Here is a 24,660-nt window from a genome sequence, read left to right on the forward strand (position 1 = left end):
TCTGCCACAGATCTATTCTAACTAAAACACGCTGCATGGGCAACAGCGGCCCGCTGAGTACAGAACATGAAATAACACATGTCTAGTTGTCATTTATAAAAATGTAATAGGCATCACATTTTTCAAAAACGTTTATGGTTTGTTATAGTGCTTGAGTGCACATGTCGACCATTAACAACCACGAGGATAGGCCTACTTCATTTATTAAAGGATACTTGGAAATGTCATGTGAAAGACTGTGACATTAAAATGAAATCATTGCATAAAGGTGAGAACTGGAAGTATGATAACGTGAGTCAAAGAGAGATGGAGTGAGAAGAAAAGCACCCTGCATACACTAGGCTAGTGTAGCTGTCCATGGTGCTGAAACACGTTTTCCACTTAACAAAATTATATAATCAATAAATAAAGAAACCTTAGAAAAAAATACAAGATGGGTTCAAGGCTTCCCAGTGGATCTCGGACCTCATATGACCAGTTTATGACGTAGGTAATATGACGTCACTAATGTCATTATCGGGCAGTTCCAGCCGAATTCATGCGTATTTGACTTCAAGAGCACACACACACACACACACACACACACACACACACACACACACACACACACACACACACACACACACACACACACACACACACACACACACACACACACACACACACAAGTAAACATGTGCAGAATAACATGCTAACCTCTAGAGGAGAGTCTGGTTCATCCAGGAAGCTCTTTTCACTCTGTATCCGTTGGATTGTCCCTGTAGAACTGGGGTCCATTATCAGTATGTTCTGACTACCAGCTCTGCCGAATTTACAGTCACTCTTTCTGGAGTCGGTCGTCCTGCACACCTCGTAATTGTACACATGAGGGAGAGTCCCTGACCCCAAAGTGTCTGAGTAACGTGGTGGATAATATGGAATCACAGGGAGACTGGAATGATAGAGGCGGGACTCTCTCCATCTGTATATTTTCACTGATATAATAACAACTAAACACGTGATGAAGAGAAAGGAAACTACAGCCAAAGCCAAGACTAAGTAAAAAGTCAGGTTGTCATTGTACTCCTTGTCTTGTGAAAAGTCAGTGAACTCTGAGAGAACTTCGGGGAAGCTGTCAGCCACCGCCACGTTAACATTTACTATAGCTGAATGAGAGGGCTGTCCGTTGTCCTCCACTATAACAGTCAGTCTTTGTTTCACAACATCTTTATCAGTCACTTGACGGATGGTTCTTATTTCTCCATTCTGTAATCCCACTTCAAACAGCGCCCTTTCTGTGGCTTTCTGTAGTTTATAGGAGAGCCAGGCATTCTGTCCAGAGTCCACATCAACAGCCACCACTTTAGTGACCAGATAGCCCACATCTGCTGAACGAGGCACCATTTCTGCCACCAGAGAACCACCACTCTGGACAGGATACAGAACCTGAGGAGCGTTGTCATTCTGATCCTGGATCAGCATGTTTACAGACACATTACTACTGAGTGGAGGAGAGCCTCCATCCTGAGCTTTTACAAGGAACTGGAAGGCCTTGATCTGCTCGTAGTCAAAGGAACGTACTGCATGTATGACTCCACTATCAGCACTAACAGACACATATGAGGAGACGGGCACTCCATTAACAGAGGAGTCCTCCAGTATGTATGAAACACGGGAATTCTGGTTCCAGTCAGAGTCTTTGGCTTTCACTGTGAATACAGAGAGGCCTGGTGTGTTATTTTCTACCAAATAGGCCTCATATGAGGTATTTTCAAACACAGGAGCGTTGTCATTCACATCAGAGATCTGTAAGGTGAGAGTGACGCTGCTGGAGAGCGAAGGCACTCCCTCATCAGAACACGTAACACTGATGTTGTACTCAGAGGCTCTCTCTCTGTCCAAATCACCATCAGTCACTAGGCTATAGAAACTACCAGATGTCGATTTTATTGCAAATGGGATGTTATCATTAATATCACAATGGACTTGTCCGTTAGTTTCAGAATCAGGATCACTTACACTCATTATAGCTACCACTGTATTTGGAAGAGAGTTTTCTTGTATTGTAGCCGATTTTGAAAACATATTGATGTTCGGGCTGTTGTCATTTATGTCAATTATATCAATAATGACTTTACTAGAATCTGAGAGTCCACCTTGATCAGTCGCCTCTATATCAATCTGATAATGTTTTGCATTTTCATAATCAATGGGACCATTTAATAGAAGCTCGCCCTCGTCAGTAATGTGAAAAAGCATTGAAACGCTATGCATGCTATCACCGATGGCGTAGGTAACCTCTCCATTAGATCCTTTGTCTGCATCAGACGCACTCACTTTTGTAATAAGTGTGCCCTTAGAAGAATTTTCAGTGATGCTTGCCTTATAGACGGGTTTGGTAAAAATCGGAGCGTTATCATTAGCGTCTAGAACAGTAACATGAATTTGCATTGTTCCTGATAATTGAGGCTCCCCTCCATCCACAGCCGTTAAGATTAACGAAATGTGCTCTTTTTTCTCTCGGTCTAACGGTTTCTGTAAAATCATTTCTACCTTTTTACTGCCATCAAATTGATTATGCAGTTTAAGCATGAAATTGTCACTTGGTTTCAGTGTGTAACTTTGAAGACCGTTCAGTCCTATATCAGAGTCTACGGCTTTCTCTAACATGAATTTAGAACCGATTACCGCAATCTCACTGATCTCAAATGTTCTCTCGTCCTTTTTAAAAACAGGAGTATTGTCATTAACATCTGTGATTTCAAGAGTAATGGGGAAAAATTCCATTGGGTTCTCTAAAGTGATCTGAAAATGCAAAGCACAAGGCGTTGTCTGTCTGCAAAGCGCTTCGCGATCTATTTTTTCCTTGATAAGGAGGACTCCCCTTTCTTTATTTAGCTCGATGTATTCTGCACTATCTCCTGTATGAATACGAGCTTTGCGTGATAATAGTCGTCTAGCGTCTAAACCTAAATCCTGCGCTATATTACCGACTAAAGAGCCTTTTGCCATTTCCTCGGGAATGGAGTAGCTGATCTGTCCGAGTACTGAACTGAGAGAGAGCACCGAGATAAACAACAGTACTTGCTGTCTCATTGTTTCCTCTGTCATGTATCTTTTACCAGATCAAACGCAGTATCCGTTTCACAATTATTATTCCACCAGATAACGATTAAAATGTATCAGGAAGATGAATGTAATCCACAGGCGCCAAACAAAAGGAAACACTTTTTATATCCGTGAATGATTTTCTCTGCACCCCTGACGGTGCGGTCTTCGTTTTGCCCATGCATCAACTACATGGAGGAGATTCTGCCACAGATCTATTCTAACTCAAACACGCTGTACAACAGCGGCCCGCTGAGTTCAGAATATGAAACAACACATCAAGATGCCGAACAAATTAATAAAATGTATAGGCTGGCTACATGATGCCATCAAATAATCCTCCATGCGACTGTGGCTTGTTCGCTCAAGTGCACGTTTGGACCATACCACCACCGCAACCACATACCACGAGGATAATTCATTTATTATAGGCTACTTGTATATGCCATTTTGTCAAACAAATTAAAATGTAATACTTTGTATAAAGGTGAAATGGAGTATAACGTCAGAGAGAGATGAAGTGAAAAGCAAAACAAGCTGCAGTATAGGCTAGTGTAGCTGTCCATGGTGCTGAACACAAATATTCCACTTTATTAAATATTATAGGACCACATCACCACTTTTCAACCTATCTTCATATAATAGGTCCTCACTAATAATCAATGAATCAAATATTTTTGAAACCGTCCTCCAGTGACATCATCATTAGGCAGATTTTTTTTAAATCTGCCTAATGCTTCCATATTCGCATTGCAACTTTTCAGGACTAGAAAGCCTGCAGTTTCTATTAGCTTGTATTCCCCATCGATGATGTCACTGGAGGACGGTTTCTGAACTGCAGACACAGACTGAGTAGAACTTTTTTTTTTCAGGATTATTAGTGAGGACCTATTATATGAACATAGGTTGAAAAGTGGTGAAGTTGTCCTTTAATATAATATAAAAAAGAAACCCAGGAGAAAAAATACAACAAGATGGTTTGTAATTTTGTCGCTTCCCTAGTCACAGTGTCGCGCGCGCGCACGCACACACACACACACACACACACACACACACACACACACACACACACACACACACACACACACACACACACACACACACACACACACACACACACACACACACACACACACACACACACACACAGCAAAAACGTAAACATGTGCAGAATAACATGCTAACCTCTAGAGGAGAGTCTGGTTCATCCAGGATGCTCTTTTCACTCTGTATCCGTTGGATTGTCCCTGTAGAGCTGGGGTCCATTATCAGTATGTTCTGACTACCAGCTCTGCCGAACTTACAGTCACTCTTTCTGGAGTCAGTCGTCCTGCACACCTCGTAATTGTACACATGGGGGAGAGTCCCTGACCCCAAAGTGTCTGAGTAACGTGGCGGATAATATGGAATTACAGGGAGACTGGAATGATAGAGGCGGGACTGTCTCCATCTGTATATTTTCACTGATATAATCACTACTAAACACGTGATGAAGAGAAAGGAAACTACAGCCAATGCCAAGACTAAGAAAAACGTCAGATTGTCATTGTACTCCTTGTCGTGTGTAAAGTCAGTGAACTCTGAGAGAACTTCAGGGAAGCTGTCAGCCACCACTGCGTTAACAAGGACTGTAGCTGAACGAGAGGGCTGTCCGTTGTCCTCCACGATAACAGTCAGTCTTTGTTTCACAACATCTTTATCAGTGACTTGACGGATTGTTCTTATTTCTCCATTCTGTAATCCAACTTCAAAAAGCGCCCTGTCTGTAGCTTTCTGCAATTTATAGGAGAGCCAAGCATTCTGTCCAGAGTCCACATCAACAGCCACCACTTTAGTGACCAGATAGCCCACATCAGCTGAACGAGGCACCATTTCAGCCACCAGAGAGCCCCCACTCTGGACTGGGTATAGAACCTGAGGAGCGTTGTCATTCTGATCCTGGATCAGTATTTTCACAGTCACGTTACTACTGAGTGGAGGAGAGCCTCCGTCCTGAGCTTTAACACAGAACTGGAAATCCTTGATTTGCTCGTAATCAAAAGAACGCACTGCATGTATGACTCCACTATCAGCACTAACAGACACAAATGAGGAGACGGGCACCCCGTTAACAGAGGAGTCCTGCAGTATATAAGAAACACGGGAATTCTGGTTCCAGTCAGAGTCTTCGGCTTTCACTGTGAATACAGAGAGGCCTGGTGTGTTATTTTCTACCAAATAGGCCTCATATGAGGTCTTTTCAAAGACAGGTGCGTTGTCATTTACATCAGAGATCTGTAAGGTGAGAGTGACGCTGCTGGAGAGCGAGGGTACTCCCTCATCTGAACACGTAACACTGATATTATACTCAGAGGCTCTCTCTCTGTCCAAATCACCATCAGCCACTAGGCTATAAAAACTACCAGATGTCGATTTGATTGCAAACGGAATGTTTTCATTAATATCACAATGGACTTGTCCGTTAGTTTCAGAATCAGGATCACTTACACTCATTATAGCTACCACTGTATTTGGAGGTGAGTTTTCTTGTATTGCCACTGATTTTGAAAACATATTGATGGTTGGGCTGTTGTCATTTATGTCAATTACTTCAATAATTACTTTACTAGAATCTGAAAATCCATCTTGATCAGTCGCCTCTATATCAATCTGATAGTTTTTTGCCTTTTCATAATCAATGGGACCATTTAATATAAGCTCGCCCTCGTCAGTAATATGAAAAAGCATTGATACGCTATGCATGCTATCGCCGATGGCGTAGGTAACCTCTCCATTAGATCCTTTGTCTGCATCAGACGCACTCACTTTTGTAATAAGCGTTCCCTTTAAAGAATTTTCAGTGATGCTTGCCTTATAGACTGGTTTGGTAAAAATCGGAGAGTTATCATTATTGTCCAGAACAGTAACATGAATTTGCATTGTTCCTGATAATTGAGGCTCCCCTCCATCCACAGCCGTTAAAATTAACGAAATATGCTCTTGCTTCTCTCGGTCTAACGGTTTCTGCAGAATCATTTCTACCTTTTTACTACCATCAACTTGACTATGCAGTTTAAGCATGAAATTGTCACTCGGCTTGAGTGTATAGCTTTGAAGACCGTTCAGTCCTATATCGGAGTCCACTGCTTTCTCTAACATGAATTTAGAACCGATTACAGCATTCTCGCCTATCTCAAATCTTCTCTCATTCTTTTTAAACGCAGGGGTATTGTCATTAACATCTGTGATTTCAAGAGTAATGGGAAACAATTCCATTGGGTTCTCTAAAGTGATCTGAAAATGTAAAGCGCAAGGCGTTGTCTGTCCACAAAGCGCTTCGCGATCAATTTTTTCTTTGATAAGGAGGACTCCCCTTTCTTTATTTAGCTCGATGTATTCTGCACTATCTCCTGTATGAATACGAGCTTTGCGTGATAATAGTCGTCTAGCATCTAAACCTAAATCCTGCGCTATATTACCGACTAAAGAGCCTTTCGCCATTTCCTCAGGAATGGAGTAGCTGATCTGTCCGAGCACTGAACTGAGAGAGAGGACCGAGATGAACAACAGTACTTGCCGTCTCATTGTTTCCGTGTCATGTATCTTTCATCAGAACAAACGTATAGTATCCGTTGTACAATTAATATCCCGCTAGATAAAGATTAAAATGTATCAGGAATATGAATGTAATCCACACGTGTCAAACAAAAGAATGCACTTCTCATATCCGTGAATGGTTTTCTCTCTAGCCCTGATGGTGCGGTCTGTTTCAACACTTCTGTCCAATATACATGATACATCACTACATGGAGGAGGTTCTGCCACAGATCTATTCTAACTAAAACACGATGGGCAACAGCGGCCCGCTGAGTTCAGAATATGAAATAACACAATTGTCATTTATAAAATGTAGCATAGTCTACATGTAATGTTTCATAAACGTTCATGGTTTGTTAGTGACTGATTGCGCATTTTGATTATGCACAGCACCACAACCACGAGAATACTAAAGGACCACTTCACCACTTTTTAAAATGGCTTTATATAATTGGTCCTCACTAATGTTCATGATAAAATGCCACCCTTTTTTTCCCTACTCCTACTCTGAGAGGGCTGATAATAAAAATCAAAATATATATATTTTAAAATCTTGTTTAAAAAAAACATCTGCCTAACGATGTCACTGGTGGACGGGTTTCTGAACTGCCCACAGCCCTCTCAGGAGACACAGACAGAGTAGAAAAAAGGGTGTCATTTTATCATGAACATTATAGGACCAATTATATGAAGATAGGTTGAAAAGTGGTGAAGTGGTCCTTTAATTTATGAAAGGATACTTGGAATGCAATTATGTCAAATTAAAATGAAATAATAGGGCATGAAGGTGAGAATTGGGAGTATGATAACGTGAGTCAAAGAGAAGCGGAGTGAGAAGAAAAGCACCCCTGCATACACTATAGCCTGTTAGCTGTCCATGGTGCTGAAACACAATTTACACCTAACGACATAATACAATTAAAAAAATAATAGACATTAGGAAAAAATACAACAAGATGAGTTCTAATAAAGGTGTGGCTTCCCAGTGGATCTCGGACCTAATATGACCAGATCATGACGTTAGTAATATGACGTCACTCATTTCATTCAAACGATCCAGCCAAATTCACTCAAGTATGTCTGACACACACACACACACACACACACACACACACACACACTAAGACTGGCATTTTATGCCTGGTATATGATCACAATATTGAACTATTGTTGTCTAGATATTTCACATGCTCACACAACAAGGAAATATGTGCAGTTTAACGTTCTAACCTCTAGAGGAGAGTCTGGTTCATCCAGGATGTTTTTTTCACTCTGTATTCGCTGCATCGTCCCTGTAGAACTGGGGTCCATTATCAATATGTTCTGACTACCAGCTCTGCCGAATTTACAGTCACTCCTTCTGGAATCAGTCGTCCTGCACACCTCGTAATTGTACACATGAGGGAGAGTCCCTGACCCCAAAGTGTCTGAGTAACGTGGCGGATAATATGGAATCACTGGGAGACTGGAATGATAGAGGCGGGACTGTCTCCATCTGTATATTTTCACAGATATAATAACAACTAAACACGTGATGAAGAGAAAGGAAACTACAGCCAACGCCAATACTAAAAAAAACGTCAGGTTGTCATTGTACTCCTTATCGTGTGAAAAGTCAGTGAACTCTGAGAGAACTTCAGGGAAGCTGTCAGCCACCGCAACGTTAACATTTACTGTAGCCGAACGAGAGGGCTGTCCGTTGTCCTCCACTATAACAGTCAGTCTTTGTTTCACAACATCTTTATCAGTGACTTGGCGGATGGTTCTTATTTCTCCATTCTGTAATCCCACTTCAAACAGCGCCCTGTCTGTGGCTTTCTGTAGTTTATAAGAGAGCCAGGCATTCTGTCCAGAGTCCACATCAACAGCCACCACTTTAGTGACCAAATAGCCCACATCTGCTGAACGAGGCACCATTTCAGCCACCAGAGAACCACCACTCTGGACAGGATACAGAACCTGAGGAGCGTTGTCATTCTGATCCTGGATCAGCATGTTTACAGACACATTACTACTGAGTGGAGGAGAGCCTCCATCCTGAGCTTTTACAAGGAACTGGAAGTCCTTGATCTGCTCGTAGTCAAAGGAACGCACTGCATGTATGACTCCACTATCAGCACTAACAGACACATAAGAGGAGACTGGCACGCCATTAACAGAGGAATCCTCCAGGATGTAAGAGACACGGGCATTCTGGTTCCAGTCAGCATCTATCGCCTTTACTGTGAATATAGAGATTCCCGGTGTGTTGTTTTCTACAATGTAGGCCTCATATGAGGTCTTCTCAAATACAGGAGCGTTGTCATTCACATCTGAGATCTGTATAGTGAAAGTTACGCTGCTGGAGAGCGAGGGCACCCCCTCGTCAGAACACGTCACACTGATGTTATACTCAGAGGCTCTCTCTCTGTCTAAATCACTGTCTGTTACTAAGCTAAAGAAATTATTGGATGTCGACTTCAATAAGAAAGGAATGTTGTCATCCATGATGCATTGGACTTTACCATTCTCACCCGAGTCCGGATCTTGAATGTTAATCATTGTGACGACAGTGTTAGCTCTCGCATCTTCTGATATCACGTTTGACTTAGACATAATGTTAATAACAGGCCTATTGTCATTCACATCCGTTACATCGACTATCAATTTACATGAATCTGTTAGTCCTCCGTCATCACTTGCGCGTAAATTAATCTGAAAATTTCGAGCCATCTCATAGTCAATATTTCCGATCAATCTCACCTCGCCGCTTTCCTCGTCTACGTCAAATAAATAATAGGTATTTGCTATCGAATAAGTAATTTTTCCATTTGAACCATTGTCGGCATCAGATGCACTAACAGTAGTTACGAGAGTTCCTTTTGGAAGATTTTCTTTAACAGAGGCTTTGTAGACAGTCTGTGTAAAAATAGGCGCATTATCATTTGCGTCTAAAACTGTAATAAGTATCTGCATTGTTCCAGACATCTGGGGGTCACCTCCATCTACGGCAGTTAAGACTAAAGATATATGCTCGTTTTTCTCTCTGTCAATCGGTTTTTGTAAGACCATCTCGACGCTTTTCGTCCCATCTGCCTGATTGTGTAATTTAAGTATGAAATTATCAGTTGGTTTAAGTTGATAGCTTTGCAGACCGTTAAGACCTACATCTGAATCCAATGCTCTTTCCAAAATAAATTTCGCTCCAATTACTGCAGATTCGCTAATTTTGAAATTAATATTATTTTTCTCAAAAGCAGGAGGGTTATCATTAATGTCTACAATCTCAACTGTTACGCTATAAAATTCCATGGGGTTTTCCAATATGATCTGAAAATGTAAAGCGCATGGCGTCGTCTGTCTGCATAGGGCTTCTCTGTCTATTCTCTCTCTGATGAGGAGGACGCCCCGGTCTCTATTTAGTTCGATGTATTCTGCAGTGTCTCCCGTATAAATTCGAGATTTCCCCGATTTTAGCCTTTTTACATCTAGACCTAAATCCTGTGCTATGTTACCGACTAAAGAACCTTTCACCATTTCCTCAGGAATGGAGTAGCTGACCTGCCCGGAGACCGAACTGACAGAGAGGAGCGAGATAAACAGCAATATGCCTACTTGCCGTCTCATTGTTCTCGTCGATATATTCCCAAACGTCATGAGACAAAACACCGAACACAGCATGTGAATCGGTCAAGGTCAATTTAAAGCGAGATTGTTCTCCACCATCAAGGATAAAACAAAAACCAGGTGCATATTCCTCAACCACCAGCAGAAAAAACAAAATGCTTTAGGATATATCCGTGGTTAGTGTTCTATGCAACACGGACCGTGCACTCAGCGTCCCTCTCTTTCTCTGATCATTTCGAGATGGGGAGGTACTCCTAAGGATCTGTCCATGAAGTGTGACACGTTGGCCAACAGCGGCCCTAAGAGTTCGAAGTATAGACTGCAATCACTGCATGATAAGACAAGGATAACTATCGAAACGGACTCTGTGGGATAGTAACACCTTGTGTAACCCGATATTTTAATAATATGTAGTAGTGGCTCAGAGCCTCTGCCTTATGGCCAAAAGCCTATATGCCCCCTGCTTAGGAGGAATGGATAAGATGTTGGCTTTCCACGCGGGAAACCGGGATTCAAATCCTGGATGTTACAAATGCATATAGTGACAGTGTAAAGAAACTATTTCATATTTATCTGCTAACTGGAAAATGTTCACCAAGACAGTCAGTTTACTTAAAAATGCAATTTAAATAATGACAAGTAAAACGGCCAAGTTAATGGGAAATGCCATGCATGTATTAGCAAAAGTTGCCACATTGTCGCTGTCCATGGCGCCGAAAGGATACCGCCTGAATTTAACTGAATAATGAAAAAACAAACAAAGTCATATAATGGTGTGCATATTAAGCAAATTGAAAAATAATTACTAGATTGATAAACAACAAAGCTAACCTCTAGAGGAGAGTCTGGTTCATGCACTGCTAAACGTTAAACATCAAAGTGCAAGGTGGTATAACAGGGGGACTGATTAGCGCCACATTCTCACAATGTAAAGCAAAGCATAATCACAGTGTATAGTGTAGCTGTCCATGGTGCTGAAACAATTTCCATTAAAAAATCCAAGATAGAAAAGAAAATACATACTATGCGCACACACCACACACACACACACACACACACACACACACACACACACACACACACACACACACACACACACACACACACACACACACACGTTTGTGATATATTGATTAAAAAATGTAAAATTTCTCGGGTTCCACAAAAAGGTAAATATATCTTGTAAATTTCAAACCTCCAGTGGAGAGTCTGGTTCATCCAGGATGCTCTTTTCACTCTGTATTCGCTGCATCGTCCCTGTATAACTGGGGTCCATGATCAATATGTTCTGACTACCAGCTCTGCCGAACTTACAGTCACTCTTTCTGGAGTCAGTCGTCCTGCACACCTCGTAATTGTACACATGAGGGAGAGTCCCTGACCCCAATGTGTCTGAGTAACGTGGTGGATAATATGGAATCACTGGGAGACTGGAATGATAGAGGCGGGACTGTCTCCATCTGTATATTTTCACTGATATAATAACCACTAAACACGTGATGAAGAGAAAGGAGACTACAGCCAAAGCCAACACTAAGAAAAACGTCAGGTTGTCATTGTACTCCTTGTCTTGTGTAAAGTCAGTGAACTCTGAGAGAACTTCAGGGAAGCTGTCAGCCACCGCCACGTTTACAAGGACTGTAGCTGAACGAGAGGGCTGTCCGTTGTCCTCCACTATAACAGTCAGCCTTTGTTTCACAACATCTTTATCAGTGACTTGACGGATGGTTCTTATTTCTCCATTCTGTAATCCCACTTCAAACAGCGCTCTGTCTGTGGCTTTCTGTAGTTTATATGACAGCCAGGCATTCTGTCCAGAGTCCACATCAACAGCCACCACTTTAGTGACCAGATAGCCTACATCTGCTGAACGAGGCACCATTTCAGCCACCAGAGAGCTACCACTCTGGACTGGATATAGAACCTGAGGAGGGTTGTCATTCTGGTCCTGGATAAGTATTTTCACAGTCACATTACTACTGAGTGGAGGAGAGCCTCCATCCTGAGCTTTGACACGGAACTGAAAATCTTTGATCTGCTCGTAGTCAAAAGAGCGCACTGCATGTATGACTCCACTATCAGCACTAACAGACACATATGAGGAGACTGGCACTCCGTTGACGGATAAATCCTCCAGTATGTAAGAAACACGGGCATTCTGGTTCCAGTCATTATCTCTAGCTTTTATTGTGAATATAGAGAAGCCTGGCGTGTTGTTTTCTACAATGTAGGCCTCATATGAGGTCTTCTCAAAGACAGGCGCGTTGTCATTTACATCTAAGATCTGTAAGGTCAGAGTGACACTGCTGGAGAGTGAGGGCACTCCCTCATCAGAACACGTCACAGTGATATTATATTCAGAAGCTCTCTCTCGGTCCAACTCATCTTCTGTTACTAGGCTATAGAAATGTCCAGATGTAGATTTGATTGCAAATGGGATGTTTTCACTTATAATACAGTGGACTTGTCCGTTAGTTTCAGAATCAGGATCGTTTATACTCATCACAGCTACGACTGTATTAATAGGAGAGTCCTCTCGTACTGAAACAGATTTTGTAATCATATTGATGGTCGGGCTGTTGTCATTTATGTCAATTATATCAATAATTACTTTACTAGAATCTGTGAGGCCACCTTGATCAGTCGCCTCTATATCAATCTGATAATGTTTAGCCTTTTCATAATCAATGGGACCATTTAATATAAGCTCACCCTCGTCAGTAATGTGAAAAAGCATTGATACGCTATGCATGCTATCACCGATGGCGTAGGTAACCTCTCCATTAGATCCTTTGTCTGCATCAGACGCACTCACTTTTGTAATAAGTGTGCCCTTTAAAGAATTTTCAGTGATGCTTGCCTTATATACCGGTTTGGTAAAAATCGGAGCGTTATCATTAGCGTCTAGAACAGTTACATGAATTTGCATTGTTCCTGATAATTGAGGCTCTCCTCCATCCACAGCCGTTAGGATTAACGAAATATGCTCTTGTTTCTCTCGGTCTAACGGCTTCTGTAGAATCATTTCTACCTTTTTACTGCCATCAAATTGATTATGCAGTTTAAGAATAAAATTGTCACTCGGCTTGAGAGTATAGCTTTGAAGACCATTTAGTCCTATATCAGAGTCAACTGCTTTCTCTAACATGAATTTAGAACCAATTACAGCAATCTCACTGATCTCAAATGTTCTCTTGTCATTATTAAACGCAGGCGTATTGTCATTGACATCTGTGATTTCAAGAGTAATGGGGAATAATTCTATTGGGTTCTCTAAAGTGATTTGAAAATGTAAAGCACAAGGCGTTGTCTGTCCGCAGAGCGATTCACGATCTATTTTTTCTTTAATGAGGATGACTCCCCTTTGTTTATTTAGCTCGATGTATTCTGCACTATCTCCTGTAAAAATACGAGCTTTGCGTGATGATAGTCTTTTAGCATCTAAACCTAAATCCTGCGCTATATTACCGACTAAAGAGCCTTTCGCCATTTCCTCAGGAATGGAGTAGCTGATCTGTCCGAGCACTGAACTGAGAGAGAGCACCGAGATAATCAACAGTACTTGCCGTCTCATTGTTTCCTCCGAGATTTATCTTTAGTCAGAACAAACGTATTATCCGTTTTACAAAGAATATTCCGATATGAATTAAAAATGTATCAGATACATGGATGCAGTCCACACGTGCCAAAAAGAAAAAGAAAAAAGAAAATGCTTGGTATATGTAGGCCTATGTGTTCTCTGTACTGCTAATGGTGCGGTCTTCGTCTGTATAATGTTTTGTCCAGTACATCAACTAAATAGGGGAGGTTCTGCCACAATCTAACTCAAACACCCTGTCCAATAGCGGCCCGTTGAGTTCAGAATAAGAAACTGCATGAGGAAATTACATCACAACACCAGGAAGGGCAATTGTATACATTTAGTTAGTGTATCAACAAGCCTTACTAGCATGAACCATGCCACGAAAACCACACGGATAATTAACTTGATATAAATGCAAATGCCGTTTTGTCATTAAGCCAAATATTGCACTACTATACAAATTAAATAACTTGCAATGTGGTAAGAGATATAGTGGGTGTGCTTAGCACAACACTCTCACAGAGGGAAAAGCAAAGCTGCAAGCCGCAGTTACTGGCACTGCGTTTGCTGTATGGTGTAGCTGTCCATGGTGCTGAAAATACATTTCCATTCAATAAAATAAAAATAAAAATCCAAGAAAAAGAAAGACGTGGGGGGGGGGGGGGGGGGGAGACATGAGTTTGTGATATGTTCATAATTCAAAAATGAATAACCTCAGGGGTTGAGTCGTGCACGCACATATGACCAAAAAGTTAAAATACATGTTGTAACATTCTAACCTCTAGTGGAGAGTCTGGTTCATCCAGGATGCTCTTTTCACTCTGTATTCGCTGCATCGTCCCTGTAGAACTGGGGTCCATGATCAATATGTTCTGACTACCAGCTCTGCCGAACTGACTCTTTCTGGAGTCAGTCGTCCTGCACACCTCGTAATTGTACACATGAGGGAGAGTCCCTGAGCCCAATGTGTCTGAGTAACGTGGTGGATAATATGGAATCACTGGGAGACTGGAATGATAGAGGCGGGACTGTCTCCATCTGTATATTTTCACTGATATAATGACCACTAGACACGTGATAAACAAAAAAGAAACTACAGCCAAAGCCAAGACTAAGAAAAACGTCAGGTTGTCATTGTATTCCTTGTCGTGTGTAAAGTCAGTGAACTCTGAGAGAACGTCAGGGAAGCTGTCAGCCACCGCCACGTTAACATTAACTGTAGCTGAACGAGAAGGCTGTCCGTTGTCCTCCACTATAACATTCAGCCTTTGTTTCACAACATCTTTATCAGTCACTTGACGGATTGTTCTTATTTCTCCATTCTGTAATCCCACTTCAAACAGCGCCCTGTCTGTAGCTTTCTGAAGTTTATAGGAGAGCCAGGCATTCTGTCCAGAGTCCACATCAACAGCCACCACTTTAGTGACCAGATAGCCCACATCTGCTGAACGAGGCACGATTTCAGCCACCAGAGAGCCGCCCGTCTGCACTGGGTAAAGGACCTGAGGAGCGTTGTCATTCTGGTCCTCGATGATAATTTTTACTGTTACATTACTACTGAGTGGAGGAGAGCCTCCATCTTGCCCTTTGACACGGAACTGGAAATCTTTGATCTGCTCGTAGTCAAAAGAACGCACTGCATGTATGACTCCACTATCAGCACTAACAGACACATATGAGGAGAGTAGCACTCCGTTGACGGAGGAGTCTTCCAGTATGTATGAAACACGGGCATTCTGCTTCCAATCAGCATCCCTAGCTTTCACTGCGAATATAGAGATTCCTGGCATGTTATTTTCTACAATGTATGCCTCATATGAGGTCTTCTCAAAGACAGGCGCGTTGTCATTCACATCTAAGATCTGTAAGGTCAGAGTGACACTGCTGAAGAGTGAGGGCACTCCCTCATCAGAACACGTCACACTGATATTATATTCAGAAGCTCTCTCTCGGTCCAACTCATCTTCTGTTATTATGCTATAGAAATGACCAGATGTAGATTTGATTACAAATGGCATGTTTTCACTTATAATACAGTGGACTTGTCCGTTAGTTTCAGAATCAGGATCGTTTACACTCATCATAGCTACGACTGTATTTATAGGAGAGTCCTCTTGTACTGTAACAGATTTTGAAATCATATTGATTGTCGGTCTGTTGTCATTTACGTCAATTATATCAATAATTACTTTACTAGAATCTGAGAGTCCACCTTGATCAGTCGCCTCTATATCAATCAGATAATTTTTGGCCTTTTCATAATCAATGGGACCATTTAATATAAGCTCGCCCTCGTCAGTAATGTGAAAAAGCATTGAAACGCTATGCATGCTATTATCGATGGCGTAGGTAACCTCTCCATTAGATCCTTTGTCTGCATCAGATGCGCTCACTTTTGTAATAAGTGTGCCCTTCAAAGAATTTTCAGTGATGCTTGCCTTATAGACGGGTTTGGTAAAAATCGGAGCGTTATCATTAGCGTCCAGAACAGTAATATGAATTTGCATTGTTCCTGATAATTGAGGCTCCCCTCCATCCACAGCCGTTAGGATTAACGAAATATGTTCTTTTTTCTCTCGGTCTAACGGTTTCTGTAAAATCATTTCTACCTTTTTACTGCCATCAACTTGACTATGCAGTTTAAGCATGAAACTGTCACTCGGCTTAAGTGTATAGCTTTGAATACCGTTCAGTCCTATATCAGGGTCAATTGCTTTCTCTAACATGAATTTAGAACCGATTACAGCATTTTCACTGATCTCAAATGTTCTCTCGTCCTTTCGAAAAACAGGAGTATTGTCATTAACATCTGTGATTTCAAGAGTAATGGGGAATAATTCCATTGGATTCTCTAAAGTGATCTGAAAATGTAAAGCACAAGGCGTTGTCTGTCCGCAGAGCGATTCACGATCTATTTTTTCTTTAATGAGGATGACTCCCCTTTGTTTATTTAGCTCGATGTATTCTGCATTATCTCCTGTAAAGATACGAGCTTTGCGTGATGATAGTCTTTTTGCATCTAAACCTAAATCCTGCGCTATATTACCAACTAAAGAGCCTTTCGCCATTTCCTCAGGAATGGAGTAGCTGATCTGTCCGAGCACTAAACTGAGAGAGAGGACCGAGATAAACAACAGTACTTGCCGTCTCATTGTTTCCTCCGACATTTCTCTTTCGTCAGAAATAACGTAGGCCTATTATCCGTGTTAGAATTATAGGCTATTCCACACGACATGAATTAAAAATGTATCAGGAAAATGGATGCAATCCACACGTGCCAAAGAAAATAAAAAACGCTTGGTATATGTGTTCTCTGTAGCTGTACTATAATGGTGCAGTCTTCGTCTGTATAATGTTTTGTCCAGTATATATCAAGTAAATAGGGGAGGTTCTGCTACAATCTTATTCTAACTCAAACACCCTGTCCAATAGCGGCCCGTTGAGTTCAGAATAAGAAACTGCATGAGCAAATATCACCAGGAAGAGAAAGTATACACAACTATTTATAGCGCGCTTGCGCCATATCATGAAAACCACAGTGATAATTAGCTTGTAAATGCAAATGCCGTTTTCTCATAAGGCCAAAGACTGCGCTCCTACAAATTAAATACATTACACTGTGTGGTAAGAGATAGCATGTGGCTGATTAAAGCATCGCATTGTCACGGACAAAGTGAAAAGCAAAGCAAGCCGCATGGTGTAACTGTCCATGGTGCTGAAACCACATTTCCGAAACAAATCCAATAAAAAAAGAGACACACATGAGCGCGCGCGCGCGCACACACACACACACACACACACACACACACACACACACACACACACACACACACACACACACACACACACACACACACACACACACACACACACACACACACACACACACACACACACACACACACACACACACACACACACACACACACACACACACACACACACACACACACACACACACACACACACACACACACACACACACACAATACCCGTGTTTGTGATATGTTCATTAATAGATGTATAACTTCAACCGTGCCGTATCCAACGAGTAAATATTATGTATTTTGTAATATTCAAACCTCTAATGGAGAATCTGGTTCATCCAGGATGCTCTTTTCACTCTGTATCCGTTGCATCGTTCCTGTCATACTGGGGTCCATGATCAGAATGTTCTGACTACCAGCTCTGCCGAACTTACAGTCACTCTTTCTGGAATCAGTCGTCCTGCACACCTCATAATTGTACACATGAGGAAGAGTCCCTGTCCCCAAAGTGTCTGAGTAACGTGGTGGATAATATGGAATCACTGGGAGACTGGAATGATAGAGGCGAGACTGTCTCCATCTGTATATTTTCACTGATATAATAACCACTAAACACGTGATGAAGAGAAAGGAAACTACAACCAAAGCCAAGACTAAGTAAAACGTCAGGTTGTCATTGTACTCCTTGTCGTGTGTAAAGTCAGTGAACTCTGAGAGAACTTCAGGGAAGCTGTCAGCCACCGCCACGTTAACATTGACTGTAGCTGAACGAGAGGGCTGTCCGTTGTCCTCCACTATAACAGTCAGCCTTTGTTTCACAACATCTTTATCAGTGACTTGACGGATTGTTCTTATTTCTCCATTCTGTAATCCCACTTCAAACAATGCCCTGTCTGTGGTTTTCTGCAGTTTATAGGAGAGCCAGGCATTCTGTCCAGAGTCCACATCAACAGCCACCACTTTAGTGACCAGATAGCCCACATCTGCTGAACGAGGCACCAGTTCAGCCACCAGAGAGCTACCACCCTGGACTGGATACAGAACCTGAGGAGTGTTGTCATTCTGGTCCTGGATCAGTATTTTCACAGTCACATTACTACTGAGTGGAGGAGAGCCTCCATCCTGTGCTTTAACACCGAACTGGAAATCCTTGATCTTCTCGTAGTCAAAAGAACGCACGGCATGTATAACTCCACTATCAGCACTAACAGACACAAATGATGAGACTGGCACTCCATTAACAGAGGAGTCCTCCAGTATATAAGAAACACGAGCATTCTGGTTCCAGTCTGCGTCTCTGGCTTTTACTGTGAATATAGAGAGGCCAGGTGTGTTGTTTTCATCAACATATGACTCATATTTGGTCTTCTCAAAGAAAGGAGCATTATCATTTACGTCTGAAATCAGCAAGATGACTGTGACACTGCTGGAAAGCGAGGGCACTCCCTCATCAGAACACGTCACACTAATGTTATATTGGGATGTCGCCTCCCTGTCCAAAGCTGTTTCTGTGACTAAACTATAAAATCCACTTAATGTTGATTCTATTTTAAACGGTATATTTTCGTTTATACTGCACGTTACTTGTCCGTTTTGATCAGAGTCCGGGTCACTTACACTTAACATAGATATTACAGTGTTTGGAGGGGAATCCTCTTGTATGCTTTCTGATTTTGAGAGAATGTTCAAATGAGGATTGTTATCATTCATGTCAATGACATCAACAATGATCTTACTAGAATCAGATAGTCCTCCATTATCAATAGCTTCTATATCTACTTCATATCGTTTCGCCGTTTCATAATCAATGCCACCGATCAAAATAACATGGCCATTTGTCTTGTCAATTTTAAAAACGTCGGATAAACGATGCTTGTTAGTAGAAATGACATATGATATTTCTCCGTAGGATCCCTTGTCTCTGTCAGACGCACTAACCGTTATTACGCTCATCCCCATGGGTGAGTTCTCCTCTATCGAGACCTTATATATAGGTTTTGTGAAAACTGGAGCATTGTCATTTGCATCTAACACAGTGACGTATATCTGCATTGTCCCTGACATCTGCGGCTCTCCTCCGTCTAGAGCAGTTAACAAGAGTGATATCTGTTCTTGTTTTTCTCGATCGAGTGGCTTCTGTAAAATCATTTCAACTTTTGTATTCCCGTGTGCTTGATTTTCTAATTTCAATATAAAGTTATCTGTTGGTTTAAGGGAGTAGTGTTGGAGGCCATTTAAACCAATGTCAGTATCTATAGCCTTGTCTAATACAAATTTAGAACCAACGACTGCCGACTCGCTAATTTCAAAACGCTTCTCAACGGATGCAAAACTGGGAGGGTTGTCGTTTATGTCTGTGATTTCGACCGTTACACGAAATAATTCCATTGGATTTTCGAGAATTATCTGAAAATGTAAAGCACAAGGCGTTGTTTCGCCACACAGCCTCTCTCGGTCTATTCTCTCTTTGATCAGGAGGACTCCTCTGTCTTTATTCAGCTCGATGTATTCTACACTGCCTCCCGAATGAATCCGAGCCTTACCAGATTTAAGCCTTTTAGAATCTATCCCTAAATCCTGAGCTATTTTACCAACTAAAGATCCTTTCGCCATTTCTTCGGGAATTGAGTAGCTGACCTGCCCAAACACTGAATGGAGAGCGAGAACCGAGATAAATAGCTGTACTTGCCGTCTCATTGTCCTGTCTGATATAGGCTCCTGCGCCATTTTACCAGAATTGTAATCCCAAAAGAACAAGAATTGAATAATCCTAATGCAGTTTGCTTAATATTCCATGGGCTGGGAAATAAAAAAAATATCCTTGGTCTCTCTGTTCAGGATAATACGATTTCTGCGTTCAGATTATTTCTTCTCTGCCCTTGCATTATATCGAGATGATGGAGGGAGGTACTGCTGTAAACATGATATAAACCCGCCACACACTGGTCAATAGCGGCCCTCTCTGCTCAAGGCACTGAACTGCACAAAGCAGTGGAATAAAACAGTTTTCGTTTGTAGCAAAGTATGCAGTGGAAATGGTATGACCTATGGCTACATATGACACACACACACACACACACACACACACACACACACACACACACACACACACACACACACACACACACACACACACACACACACACACACACACACACACACACACACACACACACACACACACACACACACACACACACACACACACACACACACACACACACACACTCTGTCTGTGCATATGTCTCTCCCATTGACATGCCTGCGAGCACAGTATAGGCTACAGCTTTGAATTAAAATATTTAAAAGTAAACTTTATAGTTAATTGATTAAGGAAGGAATTAAACAAACAAAAAAGATGGTTAGAAATTCAAATTCAGGGGAAAGTCTGGTCCGCCCATGCAGGTCATGCATGACTGAAAGGGCATATGTAATCTAAAAATATAGAAATATGGACAATCCTGTTTCCGTACGGCAGTACGTATACATTCTAATTTAAGCAAATCCATTCGTTATAACAGCCAAAGCCAGACATATAATCCATATACACGAATCACACGATAGGTGAAAAGAAAGAGGAAAGAAAAGCTTGCATCATTAAATTGTAGCTATCCATGGTGCTGAAAGTTGAGCAAAGCTACAGTATATGCACTTGGTTATGAGGTAGAAGATACATTATTCGAACCTCTAGAGGAGAGTCTGGTTCATCTAGGATGTTCTTTTCATGCTGTATTCTCTGCATAGTCCCTGTAGAGCTGGGGTCCATGATCAGGATGTTCTGACTACCAGCTGTGCCGAATTTACAGTCACTCTTTCTGGAGTCAGTGGTCCTGCACACTTCGTAATTGTACACATGAGGGAGAGTCCCTGACCCCAAAGTGTCTGAGTAACGTGGTGGATAATATGGAATCACTGGGAGACTGGAATGATAGAGGCGGGACTGTCTCCATCTGTATATTTTCACTGATATAATAACCACTAAACACGTGATGAATAGAAAGGAAACTACAGCCAAAGCCAACAGCAAGAAAAATGTCAGGTTGTCATTGTACTCCTTGTCGTGTGCAAAGTCAGTGAATTCTGACAGAATTTCGGGGAAGCTGTCTGCCACCGCCACGTTAACATTGACTGTAGCTGAACGAGAGGGCTGTCCGTTGTCCTCCACTATAACAGTCAGCCTTTGTTTCACAACATCTTTATCAGTAACTTGACGGATGGTTCGTATTTCTCCATTTTGTAATCCCACTTCAAACAGCGCCCTGTCTGTGGTTTTCTGCAATTTATATGAGAGCCAAGCATTCTGTCCAGAGTCCACATCAACAGCCACCACTTTGGTGACCAGATAGCCCACATCTGCTGAACGAGGCATAATTTCGGCCATTAGAGAGACACCAGTCTGGACTGGATACAGAACCTGAGGAGCATTGTCATTCTGGTCCTGGATCAGTATTTTCACAGTCACATTACTACTGAGTGGAGGAGAGCCTCCATCCTGAGCTTTGACACAAAAATAGAAATCCTTGATCTGCTCATAGTCAAATGAGCGAACTGCATGTATGACTCCACTATCAGCACTAACAGACACATATGAGGAGACTGGCACTCCGTTAACAGAGGAGTCCTCCAGGATGTAAGATACACGGGCATTCTGTTTCCAGTCAGCGTCTATTGCTTTTACTGTAAATATAGAGACGCCTGGTGTGTTGTTTTCTATAATGTAGGCCTCATATGAGGTCTTTTCGAATACAGGTGCATTGTCATTCACGTCTAAGATCTGCAAAGCGAGAGTTACCGTCGTGGACAACGAAGGAACTCCCCCATCAGAACACGTGACACTGATATTATAAACCGCTGCTCTCTCTCGGTCTAAATCACTATCTGTCAATACGGTAAAGAAATTATTTGACGACGCTTTTATAGTAAAAGGAATATCTTCATTTAAACCGCATTGCACTTTGCCATTTTCATTTGAATCTGGATCTTGGATATTCATCATAGTGACAACCGTTCCTGGTTTCACGTCCTCAGATATAGTGTTTGAACTGGACATGATGTTAATGGAAGGCTTGTTGTCGTTTGCATCAAGCACTTCTATAACCATTTTGCAGGCTTCCGAGAGGCCTCCTTGGTCACTAGCTTTAACGTTGATTTCGTAATTCCTTTTTTTCTCATAGTCGACGCTTCCCTGTAACGTCACGACGCCATTTACTGTATTAATATCAAAAACACTGGCTACTCCTGACTTTGGAATGGAGAATGTTACTCTCCCATTCGCGCCTTGGTCAGCATCAGATGCACTTACTGTAGTCAAAACCGTCCCTATAGGTGCGTTCTCTATCACACTCGCCCTATACAGCGGCAGTGCACAGATAGGGACATTGTCATTGACGTCTAATACAGTGACGATAATTTGCATTGTCCCAGAGAGCTGGGGCACCCCGCTATCTACAGCGATTAAAGTCAATGCGATATGTTCTTGTTTTTCTCTGTCTAATGATTTAGTTAACACTATTTCAATATTTTTATTGCCTTCTCCTCGACCAGGCGTTTTCAGAGAAAAGTTATCAGTGGGCTTGAGGTTATAAGTATGAATGCTATTGACGCCAACATCATCGTCCACTGCTCTCTCTATGACAAATCGTGCTCCAATAATGGCGGATTCGCTGATTTCGTATTGTATTTCCCCCCTCTCGAATGTTGGAGGGTTATCATTTATGTCGGTAATTTCGATAGTAACTGTGTAAAATTCCATTGGATTTTCCAGAATCATTTGAAAATGTAATGCGCAGGGCGTCGTCTCACCGCACAAAGCCTCTCTGTCTATTCTCTCTTTGATAAGGAGGACTCCTCTGTCTTTATTCAGTTCAAAGTATTCTGCGCTGTCTCCTGTATAGATACGGGCTTTCCCCGACTTTAATCTTTTCACATCCAAACCTAAATCCTGTGCTATTTGGCCGACTCGAGAGCCGGTTGCCATTTCCTCAGGAATAGAGTAACTGACCTGCCCGAGCACTGAACTGAGAGAAAGCATAAAGATAAACGGCAGTAGGCCTACTTGCAGTTCCATTGTTCCGTGTGGCTATCTGCGTGGTGCAAGAGGCAAATTTCCTTCCAGAAACAAAAATATTCCCTTATCCGCCTGATGAATTGCAATCATAATCCGGAATTCCAGAGCAAATTAAGTCCCTTTAGTGTCCCTTGCGTGTATAGCGTTCTGTTTCACCAGGACTACTGTCTTTGTATATAGCTCTATATCTCTCTTCAATAGGCCGAGTTAAGGGGAGGCACCAATGCAAATGATATAGCCTAATACACAAGACAGAAACCCATTGACCAACAGCGGCCCTGTCTGTTCTACAACTTGAACTACAGAACACTAGAGCATGCCGTTGCGCTGTCCATGGTGCTGGAATAGGCACATGTAATTGCACATTTCATTGCTATATGAAACGGTTAAAATGTTAAACGAGGCTAGGCATAATTATTATAAGATACATGCACGCACGTTTTTTCTTCTCCCCCCTTTTTGACATTATTATCCAGTTGTTTTGAGGGCTCATCATAATACATCACATCTAACACAATTCATATAGGAATCATGGCTAAAATATGCACACAGTTGTGTTGTACACGCAGAATCTATAACTTCAAGTTATACGCCTTGTAATATATGTATCTCAATTAGTTTGAGAATATTGGACCTAGAACTACGTACACGAAGCAGTGGAATAATTGCTTCGTGCACCAAAGCTTGAATGCAATATGCGACTCTGTGTTGTCTTGTGTAGCACTTTTCATGGAACATTAACAAATTGAAAATTAAAGAAATGCACATTCACTGCAGCTTCCCCTTGTATTGCATATTCAGGCAGGAAACAAAAAATCACACTCGTGTGAAGTGAGGGGCGCTCTTATCATCATACATCAACACTTTCCGCATGCTCAGCCAATCAAATCATCACATTGTGGCGCACGCACACAGGCGCACACACACACACACACACACACACACACACACACACACACACACACACACACACA

General features: G+C 41.9%; 7 protein-coding genes across 7 annotated transcripts in view; all 7 read right to left on the minus strand.

The window, feature by feature from the left end:
• The window catches only part of LOC308322173 (protocadherin gamma-B4-like), a gene marked incomplete at both ends in the record, with an annotated part of 149,917 nt that overhangs the window by 25,595 nt on the left and 99,662 nt on the right, over window positions 1-24,660 (minus strand). The gene's annotated exons all lie outside the window — the stretch shown is intronic.
• On the minus strand, window positions 18-9,204 carry LOC308322857 (protocadherin gamma-A4-like; the record flags this gene model as incomplete). The annotated part of the gene is made up of 3 exons (XM_080774346.1): window positions 18-53; window positions 697-1,521; window positions 8,719-9,204. 3 exons carry the CDS (start codon window positions 9,202-9,204, stop codon window positions 18-20), a joined length of 1,347 nt encoding a protein of 448 aa, XP_080630472.1.
• Window positions 1,778-6,651, minus strand: LOC308322859 (protocadherin beta-16-like; the record flags this gene model as incomplete). The annotated part of the gene is made up of 2 exons (XM_080774348.1): window positions 1,778-1,785; window positions 4,251-6,651. 2 exons carry the CDS (start codon window positions 6,649-6,651, stop codon window positions 1,778-1,780), a joined length of 2,409 nt encoding a protein of 802 aa, XP_080630474.1.
• Window positions 11,459-13,849, minus strand: LOC308322112 (protocadherin beta-16-like; the record flags this gene model as incomplete). Its single annotated transcript, XM_080773308.1, has 1 exon — window positions 11,459-13,849. Exon 1 carries the CDS (start codon window positions 13,841-13,843, stop codon window positions 11,459-11,461), a length of 2,385 nt encoding a protein of 794 aa, XP_080629434.1. The 5' UTR covers window positions 13,844-13,849.
• On the minus strand, window positions 14,605-17,019 carry LOC308322860 (protocadherin beta-16-like; the record flags this gene model as incomplete). The annotated part of the gene is made up of 1 exon (XM_080774349.1): window positions 14,605-17,019. One exon carries the CDS (start codon window positions 17,017-17,019, stop codon window positions 14,605-14,607), a length of 2,415 nt encoding a protein of 804 aa, XP_080630475.1.
• LOC308322095 (protocadherin gamma-A2-like) lies at window positions 17,929-20,346 on the minus strand (the record flags this gene model as incomplete). Its single annotated transcript, XM_080773293.1, has 1 exon — window positions 17,929-20,346. The coding sequence occupies one exon, from the start codon at window positions 20,344-20,346 to the stop codon at window positions 17,929-17,931; it is 2,418 nt and encodes an 805-aa protein (XP_080629419.1).
• On the minus strand, window positions 21,257-23,686 carry LOC308322861 (protocadherin beta-16-like; the record flags this gene model as incomplete). The annotated part of the gene is made up of 1 exon (XM_080774350.1): window positions 21,257-23,686. The coding sequence occupies one exon, from the start codon at window positions 23,684-23,686 to the stop codon at window positions 21,257-21,259; it is 2,430 nt and encodes an 809-aa protein (XP_080630476.1).

This window comes from Protomyctophum bolini (genome assembly GCF_963924005.1).
Source record: "Protomyctophum bolini genome assembly, chromosome: 10".
In the NCBI taxonomy this organism is placed as follows: domain Eukaryota; kingdom Metazoa; phylum Chordata; class Actinopteri; order Myctophiformes; family Myctophidae; genus Protomyctophum; species Protomyctophum bolini.